This window comes from Oncorhynchus mykiss, chromosome 19, assembly GCF_013265735.2.
Source record: "Oncorhynchus mykiss isolate Arlee chromosome 19, USDA_OmykA_1.1, whole genome shotgun sequence".
NCBI classification, from domain to species: domain Eukaryota; kingdom Metazoa; phylum Chordata; class Actinopteri; order Salmoniformes; family Salmonidae; genus Oncorhynchus; species Oncorhynchus mykiss.
Genome location: NC_048583.1, coordinates 61,868,929 through 61,881,253, shown reverse-complemented (window position 1 = coordinate 61,881,253; position 12,325 = coordinate 61,868,929). Strand labels below are relative to the sequence as shown.

At 48.9% G+C, this 12,325-nt stretch overlaps 1 protein-coding gene across 1 annotated transcript in view; it reads right to left on the bottom strand.

Moving 5' to 3' along the window:
- The window catches only part of pygl (phosphorylase, glycogen, liver), a 35,029-nt gene that overhangs the window by 17,412 nt on the left and 5,292 nt on the right, over positions 1–12,325 (bottom strand). The window contains exons 4-10 of the mRNA XM_036955307.1: positions 8,356–8,459; positions 3,967–4,098; positions 3,556–3,667; positions 2,747–2,829; positions 1,983–2,120; positions 1,800–1,892; positions 1,496–1,642 (exon numbers count right to left, since the gene is read on the bottom strand). Coding sequence (XP_036811202.1) covers positions 1,496–1,642; positions 1,800–1,892; positions 1,983–2,120; positions 2,747–2,829; positions 3,556–3,667; positions 3,967–4,098; positions 8,356–8,459 — 809 coding nt within the window. The remainder of the gene's footprint in view (positions 1–1,495; positions 1,643–1,799; positions 1,893–1,982; positions 2,121–2,746; positions 2,830–3,555; positions 3,668–3,966; positions 4,099–8,355; positions 8,460–12,325) is intronic.

Genomic DNA, 12,325 nt, shown 5'->3' with positions numbered 1-12,325 from the left:
ACGCTACGGTAACCTACCCCCAGTGTCTACGGTCGCCTACCCCCAGTGTCTACGCTACGGTAACCTACCCCCAGTGCCTACGCTACGGTCGCCTACCCCCAGTGCCTACGCTACGGTAACCTACCCCCAGTGTCTACGCTACGGTCGCCTACCCCCAGTGCCTACGCTGCGGTCGCCTACCCCCAGTGTCTACGGTAACCTACCCCCAGTGTCTACGCTACGGTCGCCTACCCCCAGTGCCTACGCTACGGTAACCTACCCCCAGTGTCTACGGTAACCTACCCCCAGTGTCTACGCTGCGGTCGCCTACCCCCAGTGTCTACGGTAACCTACCCCCCAGTGTCTACGCTACGGTCGCCTACCCCCAGTGCCTACGCTACGGTAACCTACCCCCAGTGTCTATGCTACGGTAACCTACCCCAGTGTCTACGCTACGGTAACCTACCCCCAGTGTCTACGGTAACCTACCCCCAGTGCCTACGCTACGGTCGCCTACCCCCAGTGTCTACGTTACGGTAACCTACCCCCAGTGTCTACGCTACGGTAACCTACCCCCAGTGTCTACGCTACGGTAACCTACCCCCAGTGTCTACGCTACGGTAACCTACCCCTAGTGTCTACGCTACGGTCGCCTACCCCCAGTGTCTACGTTACGGTAACCTACCCCCAGTGTCTACGCTACGGTAACCTACCCCCAGTGTCTACGCTACGGTAACCTACCCCCAGTGTCTACGCTACGGTAACCTACCCCCAGTGTCTACGCTACGGTAACCTACCCCCAGTGTCTACGCTACGGTAACCTACCCCCAGTGTCTACGCTACGGTAACCTACCCCCAGTGTCTACGGTAACCTACCCCAATGTCTACGGTAACCTACCCCCAGTGTCTACGCTACGGTAACCTACCCCCAGTGTCTACGGTAACCTACCCCAATGTCTACGGTAACCTACCCCCAGTGTCTACGCTACGGTAACCTACCCCCAGTGTCTACGCTACGGTCGCCTACCCCCAGTGCCTACGCTGCGGTCGCCTACCCCCAGTGTCTACGGTAACCTACCCCCCAGTGTCTACGCTACGGTCGCCTACCCCCAGTGCCTACGCTACGGTAACCTACCCCCAGTGTCTACGCTACGGTAACCTACCCCCAGTGTCTACGCTACGGTAACCTACCCCCAGTGTCTACGCTACGGTAACCTACCCCCAGTGTCTACGCTACGGTAACCTACCCCCAGTGTCTACGCTACGGTAACCTACCCCCAGTGTCTACGGTAACCTACCCCCAGTGTCTACGGTAACCTACCCCCAGTGTCTACGGTAACCTACCCCCAGTGTCTACGGTAACCTACCCCCAGTGTCTACGGTAACCTACCCCCAGTGTCTACGATAACCTACCCCCAGTGTCTATGAGTCTTGTAAGGGGGAACACATTTTAAAATAAGTAATTTAACTATCAACGTACTGACACAGAGAGCAGTGATCTCAGGTAAATACGTACGTCCAGGTGTCCCTGATTGATCCTGTAGATGATCTGGAGGTGTCTGGGCAGCAGGGTCTCCAGCAGGCCAACGGGCCAGCGCTCCAGAGCCTCGGGAAGCACCGTGTGATTGGTGTACGCAAAGGTCCGCTTGGTGATGGCCCACGCCTGAGGAGAGACAGGTTCCACTAATACAGTAAACGTTTCCTGAACATTCACATTAGGACTTATGACAGTTAGCCAAGGTTAGTTGTATTTTCATATAAGAAATGTCTTTAATATCATAATAACAATGTACAATATAATAATCTCTCTCTAAACGCACCGTGTCCCAGTCGAGTTTCTCGACGTCCACAAAGACCCTCATGAGCTCTGGGATGGCCATCGCAGGATGAGTGTCATTCAACTGGATGGCCACCTGTCAACACAATCAACCAAACAGATTTTTTTGTTGCGATTCAGACATCATAGAAAATCAATAACACATCACAGGTAATCAATAAGTAACCTTCTCTGGGAAGCTGTCGAAAGACACTGGACCGGTGGAGCCCTTCTTGGATATCTTGAAGCGTCGGATGATGTCCTGAAGTGTGGCCGCCACCACAAAGTACTCCTGCTTCAGGCGTAGCTCCTTCCCCTCAAAGAACTACAACAATGAAGAAGGAGAGGAATCAAGAACTACAACCCCTCAACAAGAGGAGAGGAATCAAGTCGTTAGGAGTTAGAAACACACTAGCCCAGTGTTTCCCAAACCCATTTTGGTCTTTGCCCCTAGCACTACACAGCTGATTGTGAAATCGATTAGTTGAATCAGCTGTGTAGCACTAGGGGCAAAACCCAAAATGTGGACCCGAGTTTAGGAAACCCTGAAACCCTGCACTAGCCGGTCCCCAGATGCGTTTATGCTGTCTGTTAAACCCCTGTGGTCATTTCTATGCCAACGTCCATAGGAGTTGACTCTAAATATCAGTTCTGTTACACTCACAGACAATATTTTTACAGTTTTTGAAACTTTAGAGTGTTTTCTATCCTAAGCTGTCAATTATATGCATATTCTAGCATGTGGTCCTGAGAAATAGGCGGTTTACTTTGGGAACGTTATTATTCCAAAATTAAAAATAGTGCCCCCTAGTTTCAAGAGGTTAAACCCCTGCGGTCATTTCTATGCCAACGTCCATAGGAGTTGGCTCTACAGCCTGATCTGGAATCAGGTTACAGATATACCAGCGTATCAAAATGGACTCACACCTACGTGGCCAATGCGGAACTTACGTTATCGTTGGGGTAGAGGACACGAGAAATATTCTCCGCCAGATTCCTGTCCAGAACAGCTTGGATGTAATCTCCAACATTGACTGAGGAGAGATCATAGAATTACATATAGGGTTGCAAAATACCAGGAACTTCTCCAAAATACCAGGAACTTCCCTGGTTTTTCAGAAATCCTGGTTGGAGGATTCCAGATATCCATCTTTTTCCCTTCTGATTTAGGAAACAAAATAAGGGTTGTAAGTGTTTCAAAAATATCCTATCGGAAAAATGAATGGTGGAAAATGATTGGAACCATTTCCCTGTTTGACCACTAGGTTTTATGGGTATTATGACACCTCCCCAGGAAAAGAAAGGGCTTTCCAAGTTTCATTTGTTACAGATTCACTCGTCCAATACTGTAACTATTAAGGTCTGGATTAAGGTCTGGATTAAGGTTCGGATTAAGGTCCGGATTAAGGTCTGGATTAAGGTCTGGATTAAGGTCTGGATTAAGGTTCGGATTAAGGTCTGGATTAAGGTCTGGATTAAGGTCTGGATTAAGGTCTGGATTCTAACTTGAGATCTGTGTGCTTAACTCTAAGTGTTCCACCATAAATCCTACATTGACAAAAAAAATGTGTAATTTACGTGAAAGTCTGAGTACTCGGATCTAAAGTTAAGTTCCAAGTTAGCTCTGGTCCAGGGCTTTAAAAACAGCCTTGTTTGAGCCTTCTTCAAGCATTCTTAGCAAGCCGCACTAACACCCTGGACCAGAGCTAGCTCTGATTAGGCAAGGTTAAAAGGTAAAGGTCATCATCCTGGCCACTAACAGTCCTTCAGGTTGAAGTCGTTGGGAGCTCTGGCTGACCACAGCCTCATGGTGTTGACTGTGTTGTTCATATATCCAGGGATGGGCGTGTCATAGGGCATGGCCAGGACCACCTACATAACACATTCAAGGCATGGAAAGAATTAGGATTGAGATTAAAATGAACTAATTCATCTCAACACATCATAGATATGCTGTGGGAATAATTGGTAATACTTTTTAATTTCTATATCCTAGTAAATATCAGTAACACTTAACATAAGTCTTCTTATACTTGTGTAGTTACAATGTAATGACATGTTACATAGTAATTCCATAGCAATTCTCACCATAGATATGCAGGTACTAAGTACTGCTAGTAGTATTATTAGTGTGTTACCAATTAAAATGTATTATCATCATGATTAAATACCTGCGTATCCACCCATCTGGCCCCTTCCTTAGACTCCTCCACTCTGCCGTAGAAGTGCACAGGTAGCATGTACTCAGGGCGGGCCTTCTCCCAGGGGTTACCATGACGCAGCCAATCATCTGCCTCTTCCACCTAAGAACAAGGAATTTAACAGTGAATTTCAAATCGAAGAGTGACTAAGCAACATTTTTAATATGAGTGAAAATGACCACGAAACCATAGCCTGGTCCCAGATCTGTTGTCTCCTTCTATAGCCTGGTCCCAGATCTGTTGTCTCCTTCTATAGCCTGGTCCCAGATCTGTTGTCTCCTTCTATAGCCTGGTCCCAGATCTGTTGTCTCCTTCTATAGCCTGGTCCCAGATCTGTTGGCTTCTATTGCCTGGTCCCAGATCTGTTTGCTTCTATAGCCTGGTCCCAGATCTGTTTGTGCTCTTGCAAACTCCATTGCCCATTGTCAAGACAATGATGGCACAAACAGAGTGGCACTCAGGCTAATGAAACACTAGATATGAGCATAATTGTTCATAGTACAAAGTAGTAGTATTATATTATAATAGTGGTATTATAGTATAGCAGTAGTATTATAGTACTACTACTACTACTATTATAGTATAGCAGTATTATAGTACAGTGGTAGTATTATAGTATAGCATTAGTATTATATCAAAGCAGTAGTATAGTATAGCAGTAGTATTATGGTATAGTAGTAATATTATATCATAGTAGCATCATAGTATAGTATTAGTATTATAGTAGTAGTATTGTAGTATAGTAGTAGTAGTATAGCATTATAGTAGTATTATAGTATAGAGGTAATTTTATAGTATCGTGGTAGTATTATATTATAGCAGTAGTATTATAGTATAGTAGTATTATGGTATAGTAGTAGTATTATAGCACGGTAGTATTATAGTATAGCATTAGTATTATATTATAGTAGCATTATAGTATAGTGGCAGTTTTATGTTATAGTAGTATTATAGTATAGTGGTATTATAGCATAGTGGTATTATAGTATAGTATTAGTACTATATTATAATAGCATTATACTGTAGTATTATATTATAGTAGTAGTGTAGTATAGTAGTATTATAGTATGGTAGCATTATAGTATAGTAGTAGTATTATATTATGGTAGCATTACAGGATTATATTATTGTTATACTATAGTAGCATTATAGTATGGTAGTAGTATTATATTATACTAGTATTATAGCAGCGTAGTAGTATTATAGCATAGTAGTATTATAGTACAGTAGTGTTATAGTATAGTCGCGTTATAGTATAGTAGTATTATACTATATTAGCATTATAGTATAGCAGTAGTATTATATTATAGTAGTATTATAGTACAGTGGTAGTGGTATAGTATAGCAGCAGTATTATTATAGTATAGTAGTAGTATTATATTATAGTAGTATTGTATAATAGTAGTATTATAGTATAGTAGTGGTATTGTATTATAGTAGCATTATAGTACAGCAGTAGTATTATAGTATGGTAGTAGTATTATAGCATAGCAGCATTATAGTATAGTAGTAGTATTATATTATAGTAGCATTATAGTATAGTTGTAGTATAGTAGTAGTATTATATTATAGTAGCATCATAGTATCGTAGCATTATAGTATAGTAGCAGCATAGCATAGTAGTAGTATTATAGTATGGTAGCATTATAGTATAGCGGCAGTAGTATAGTATAGTAGTAGTATTATAGTATAGTGGAATGATAGTACAGTAGCATTATAGTATAGTAGCGGTATTATAGTATATCAGTATTATATTATAGTAGTAGTATAGTAGCATGATAGTATAGCAGTAGTATAGTAGTAGTATTATATTATATTAGTAGTATAGTAGCATTATAGTATAGCATTAGTATAGTATGGTAGTATTATAGTATAGTATTATTATTATAGTATAGCGGTATTATAGTATCGTAGCTGTATTATAGTATGGTAGTATTATAGTATAGCAGTATTATAGTATAGTAGTAGTATTATATTATAGTAGCAGTATAGTATCATTATAGTATAGCAGTAGTATAGTATGGTAGTACTATAGTATAGTAGTAGTATTATATTATAGTAGTAGTATGGTAGCATTACAGTATAGCAGCAGTATAGTAGTAGTATTATATTATAGTAGTGGTATAGTAGCATTATAGTATAGCAGTAGTATGGTAGTTTTATAGTATAGTAGTAGTATTATATTATAGTAGCAGTATAGTTTAGCAGTAGTATAGTATGGTAGTATTATAGTATAGTAGTAGTATTATATTATAGTAGTAGTATAGTAGCATTATAGTATAGCAGTAGTATAGTATAGTAGTAGTATTATATTATAGTAGTAGTATTATATTATACGAGCAGTCTAGTAGTATTATAGTATAGCAGTAGTATAGCATGGTAGTATTATAGTATAGTAGTAGTATTATATTACAGTAGTATTATTATAGTATAGCGGTATTATAGTATAGTAGTAGTTTTATATTATAGTAGTAGTATAGTAGTATAGCAGTAGTATAGTATAGTAGTAGTATTATATCATAGTAGTAGTAGTAGTAAACGTGCTCCCCCCGGAGCACGTTTAGTTTTTGTTGCCTTAGCACTAAACAGCTAATTCAAAGACCCAACTCATCATCAAGCTTTGCTTATTTGAATCCAGGCTGGACGGTGAGAGAGAGGAAGTGGGCCACCACAATGTTGCAGAACTGGGTTTAAATACTATTTGAAATCTTTCAAATACTTTGAGTGTTTGCTCTAGTCTGCCTGGAGTGCCAGATGGGTGGGGTTTGCACTTTGGCAACTATTCTATTGATTCCATTGCACCAGACAGGCTCAATCAAACACATATTAAGTATTTTAAATTGTTTTAGAATCGTTTTTGAACCCAGGCATGCAGTGTTGACCAATCATTAACAGGAATGGAAGTTGCTGCCAACTGCCTCCTTTTCTCTGTTGCCATAGTGTAACAATGCCTGTGTCCCAAACGGCACCCTATTCCCTATATAGTGCACTACTTTTGACCACAGCCCCCCCATGGTCCCTAGTCAAAAGTAGTGCACTATGTAGGGAATAGGGTGCCATTTGGCACGCAGAGAGTGCCTGTTGCCGGTGGTTGGCTCAGAGGTTGAGAAAGCTGTTGTGTTGTTGCCCTTTTGTTAAGACTCTGATAATGACCTACAGTACCTTCTATACACGGCTGAGGGGTTTTGCCCTTTTGAATTTGGCCTGTGTGTTTGCAGTGCAAAGTAGTTTAGAACGCTGAAACCTGATTGTACTGATTATTCATTGACTGAAGTGACGAGGCACGAAGCGTTTTAGAAATGAGAGTGTACTGCAAATAATGAAATCTTTATCATACACCCCCCTGTAACGGTTTTCTTGAGTTGAAGGAGAGGAGGACCAAAATGCAGCGTGGTTACTATTCATGTTTTTTAATAAGACAACTAAACATGAACAGAATACAAAACAACAAACATGGAAAACCGAACTAGCCCTATCTGGTGCAAACTAACACGGAGACAGGAACAATCACCCACAAAACCCAAAAACCAAACAGGCTACCTAAATATGGTTCCCAATCAGAGACAATGACTAACACCTGCCTCTGATTGAGAACCATATCAGGCCAAACATAGAAATAGACAAACTAGACATGTAACATAGAATGCCCACTCAGATCACACCCTGACCAAACAAAACATACAAAGCAAACTATGGTCAGGGTGTGACAACCCACTCCCCCCCCCCCCCCCCCCCCCCCCTTCCAAAAAAAAATGCTAACCACCCGATATTGAAAAGGTGACAGATTGAAATGTTTTAGGGTATGATCGTTGTGCGTCTAACTTTCTCACTCATCATTATTTCATGATTCATTCAGGATGATATGTAATCATGGTAACATCCACATTCGTGTAGAAGTGTTTAGAAAACATATTCTATTCTTATTTACAATTAAAAGGGCCTCTATACATTATTTACCATTCATTTGTATTGGGCACAGAATAATCTGAAACACAACAGAGTTACAAGCTTGATGTAGACATTGCATGCTAGGAATATAAGACTATACTTTTTACTACTTTAATGTGAATGACCGAATAGTGCTGTCATATATAAATCGGTTGACCAGATATGGATGAAAACAACCTCAAATTAAAGCTGTCAGTCTGCACTTTATTATATAAAATTTAAAACCCAAAGTGCTGGAGTACAGAGCTAAAAACAACAACAAATGGGTCACTGTCCCAATACAGTTGGAACTCGCTGTATAAATCATTTACAAGTACAAAAAAAAAAAATGGATGTAGCAATCCCAGATTGTCCCTTTAAATGCAGTAGATTTATGCAGTGGAATGTGTTTAAAAGTGTTGTGGATATTACCTGCCAACCTTCCTTGATCTTCTGATTGAAGATCCCATATTCATAACGGATGCCGTAACCGTACGCTGCCAGACCCAGGGTGGCCATCGAGTCCAGGAAACATGCTATATTATATATATATATACACACACACACACACACACACACACACACACACACACACACACACACACATACAGGACAAAATCATGTAAATGTTCAATAGATAACTACGTTTATTGGATGAAGGATACAGACACAGTGGATGTCAAGACAAACTGTATGGATGAAGTATGGTGTAGTACAGGGATAAGTGGTGGTGGTGGTGGGGCGGACAGCCTCCTAGTGGTGGTGGTGGTGGGGCGGGACAGCCTCCTAGTGGTGGTGGTGGTGGGGCGGGACAGCCTCCTGGTGGTGGTGGGGCGGGACAGCCTCCTAGTGGTGGTGGGGCGGGACAGCCTCCTAGTGGTGGTGGGGCGGGACAGCCTCCTAGTGGTGGTGGGGCGGGACAGCCTCCTAGTGGTGGTGGTGGGGCGGGACAGCCTCCTAGTGGTGGTGGTGGGGGGGAACAGCCTCCTGGTGGTGGTGGTGATGGGGCGGGACAGCCTCCTAGTGGTGGTGGTGGGGGGGAACAGCCTCCTGGTGGTGGTGGTGATGGGGCGGGACAGCCTCCTAGTGGTGGTGGTGGTGGGGCGGGACAGCCTCCTGGTGGTGGTGGTGCGGACAGCCTCCTGGTGGTGGTGTTGGTGGGGCGGGACAGCCTCCTGGTGGTGGTGGTGCGGACAGCCTCCTGGTGGTGGTGGTGGTGGGGCGGGACAGCCTCCTGGTGGTGGTGGTGCGGACAGCCTCCTAGTGGTGGTGGTGGTGGGGCGGGACAGCCTCCTGGTGGTGGTGGGGCGGGACAGCCTCCTAGTGGTGGTGGGGCGGGACAGCCTCCTAGTGGTGGTGGGGCGGGACAGCCTCCTAGTGGTGGTGGTGGGGCGGGACAGCCTCCTAGTGGTGGTGGTGGGGCGGGACAGCCTCCTAGTGGTGGTGGTGGGGGGGAACAGCCTCCTGGTGGTGGTGGTGATGGGGCGGGACAGCCTCCTAGTGGTGGTGGTGGTGGGGCGGGACAGCCTCCTGGTGGTGGTGGTGCGGACAGCCTCCTGGTGGTGGTGTTGGTGGGGCGGGACAGCCTCCTGGTGGTGGTGGTGCGGACAGCCTCCTGGTGGTGGTGGTGGTGGGGCGGGACAGCCTCCTGGTGGTGGTGGTGCGGACAGCCTCCTGGTGGTGGTGGTGGTGGTGGTGGGGCGGACAGCCTCCTGGTGGTGGTGGTGCGGACAGCCTCCTGGTGGTGGTGGGGCGGGACAGCCTCCTAGTGGTGGTGGTGGGGCGGAACAGCCTCCTAGTGGTGGTGGTGGGGCGGAACAGCCTCCTAGTGGTGGTGGTGGGGCGGGACAGCCTCCTAGTGGTGGTGGTGGGGGGGAACAGCCTCCTAGTGGTGGTGGTGGTGAGGCGGAACAGCCTCCTAGTGGTGGTGGTGGGAACAGCCTCCTAGTGGTGGTGGTGAGGCGGGACAGCCTCCTAGTGGTGGTGGTGGGGGCGGACAGCCTCCTAGTGGTGGTGGTGGGGCTGACAGCCTCCTAGTGGTGGTGGGGCGGGACAGCCTCCTAGTGGTGGTGGTGGTAATGAGGCGGGACAGCCTCCTAGTGGTGGTGGTGGGGCGGGACAGCCTCCTAGTGGTGGTGGGGCGGGGCAGCCTCCTAGTGGTGGTGGTGGTAATGAGGCGGGACAGCCTCCTAGTGGTGGTGGTGGTGGGGCGGGACAGCCTCCTAGTGGTGGTGGTAATGGGGCGGGACAGCCTCCTAGTGGTGGTGGTGGTGATGGGGCGGGACAGCCTCCTAGTGGTGGTGGTGGTGATGGGGCGGGACAGCCTCCTAGTGGTGGTGGTGGTGATGGGGCGGAACAGCCTCCTAGTGGTGGTGGTGGTGATGGGGCGGACAGCCTCCTAGTGGTGGTGGTGGTGATGGGGCGGACAGCCTCCAAGTGGTGGTGGTGGTGGTGATGGGGCGGAACAGCCTCCTAGTGGTGGTGGTGGTGATGGGGCGGACAGCCTCCTAGTGGTGGTGGGGCGGGACAGCCTCCTAGTGGTGGTGGTGGGGCGGGGCAGCCTCCTAGTGGTGGTGGTGGGGCGGGGCAGCCTCCTAGTGGTGGTGGTGGTGGTGGGGCGGGACAGCCTCCTAGTGGTGGTGGTGGCCATGGGGCGGGACAGCCTCCTAGTGGTGGTGGTGGTGATGGGGCGGGACAGCCTCCTAGTGGTGGTGTTGGTGGGGCGGGACAGCCTCCTAGTGGTTGTGGTGGGGAACAGCCTCCTAGTGGTGGTGGTGGGGAACAGCCTCCTAGTGGTGGTGGTGGGGAACAGCCTCCTAGTGGTGGTGATGGGGGGGAACAGCCTCCTAGTGGTGGTGGTGGTGGGGCGGAACAGCCTCCTAGTGGTGGTGCTGGTGGGGCGGGACAGCCTCCTAGTGGTGGTGGTGGGACGGACAGCCTCCTAGTGGTGGTGGTGGGGCGGGACAGCCTCCTAGTGGTCGTGGTGGGGCGGGACAGCCTCCTAGTGGTGGTGGGGCGGACAGCCTCTTAGTGGTGGTGGTGGGACGGGACAGCCTCCTAGTGGTGGTGGTGATGGGGCGGGACAGCCTCCTGGTGGTGGTGGTGGGGCGGGACAGCCTCCTAGTGGTGGTGGTGATGGGGCGGGACAGCCTCCTGGTGGTGGTGGTGGGGCGGGACAGCCTCCTAGTGGTGTTGGTGGCGGGACGGGACAGCCTCCTAGTGGTGGTGGGACGGGACAGCCTCCTAGTGGTGGTGGTGGTGGGGCGGACAGCCTCTTAGTGGTGGTGTTGGTGGGGCGGGACAGCCTCCTAGTGGTTGTGGTGGGGAACAGCATCCTAGTGGTGGTGGTGGGGAACAGCCTCCTAGTGGTGGTGATGGGGGGGAACAGCCTCCTAGTGGTGGTGGTGGTGGGGCGGAACAGCCTCCTAGTGGTGGTGCTGGTGGGGCGGGACAGCCTCCTAGTGGTGGTGGTGGGACGGACAGCCTCCTAGTGGTGGTGGTGGGGCGGGACAGCCTCCTAGTGGTGGTGGGGCGGACAGCCTCTTAGTGGTGGTGGTGGGACGGGACAGCCTCCTAGTGGTGGTGGTGATGGGGCGGGACAGCCTCCTGGTGGTGGTGGTGGGGCGGGACAGCCTCCTAGTGGTGGTGGTGATGGGGCGGGACAGCCTCCTGGTGGTGGTGGTGGGGCGGGACAGCCTCCTAGTGGTGTTGGTGGTGGGACGGGACAGCCTCCTAGTGGTGGTGGTGGTGGGACGGGAAAGCCTCCTAGTGGTGGTGGTGGTGGGGCGGACAGCCTCTTAGTGGTGGTGGTGGTGGGGCGGACAGCCTCTTAGTGGTGGTGGTGGGGCGGGACAGCCTCCTAGTGGTGGTGGTGGGGCGGGACAGCCTCCTAGTGGTGGTGGTGGGGCGGGACAGCCTCCTAGTGGTGGTGGTGGGGCGGGACAGCCTCCTAGTGGTGGTGGTGGTGGGGTGGACAGCCTCCTGGTGGTGGTGGTGGGGCGGACAGCCTCCTAGTGGTGGTGGTGGTGGGGCGGACAGCCTCCTAGTGGTGGTGGTGGTGGTGGTGGGGCGGGACAGCCTCCTAGTGGTGGTGGTGGTGGGGCGGGACAGCCTCCTGGTGGTGGGGCGGACAGCCTCTTAGTGGTGGTGGTGGTGGGGCGGGACAGCCTCCTGGTGGTGGTGGTGGTGGGGCGGGACAGCCTCCTAGTGGTGGTGGTGGTGGGGCAGGACAGCCTCCTAGTGGTGGTGGTGGTGGGGCGGGACAGCCTCCTAGTGGTGGTGGTGGGACGGGACAGCCTCCTAGTGGTGGTGGTGGTGGGGCGGACAGCCTCCTAGTGGTGGTGGTGGGACGGGACAGCCTCCTAGTGGTGGTGGTGGTGGGGCGGGACAGCCTCCTAGTGGT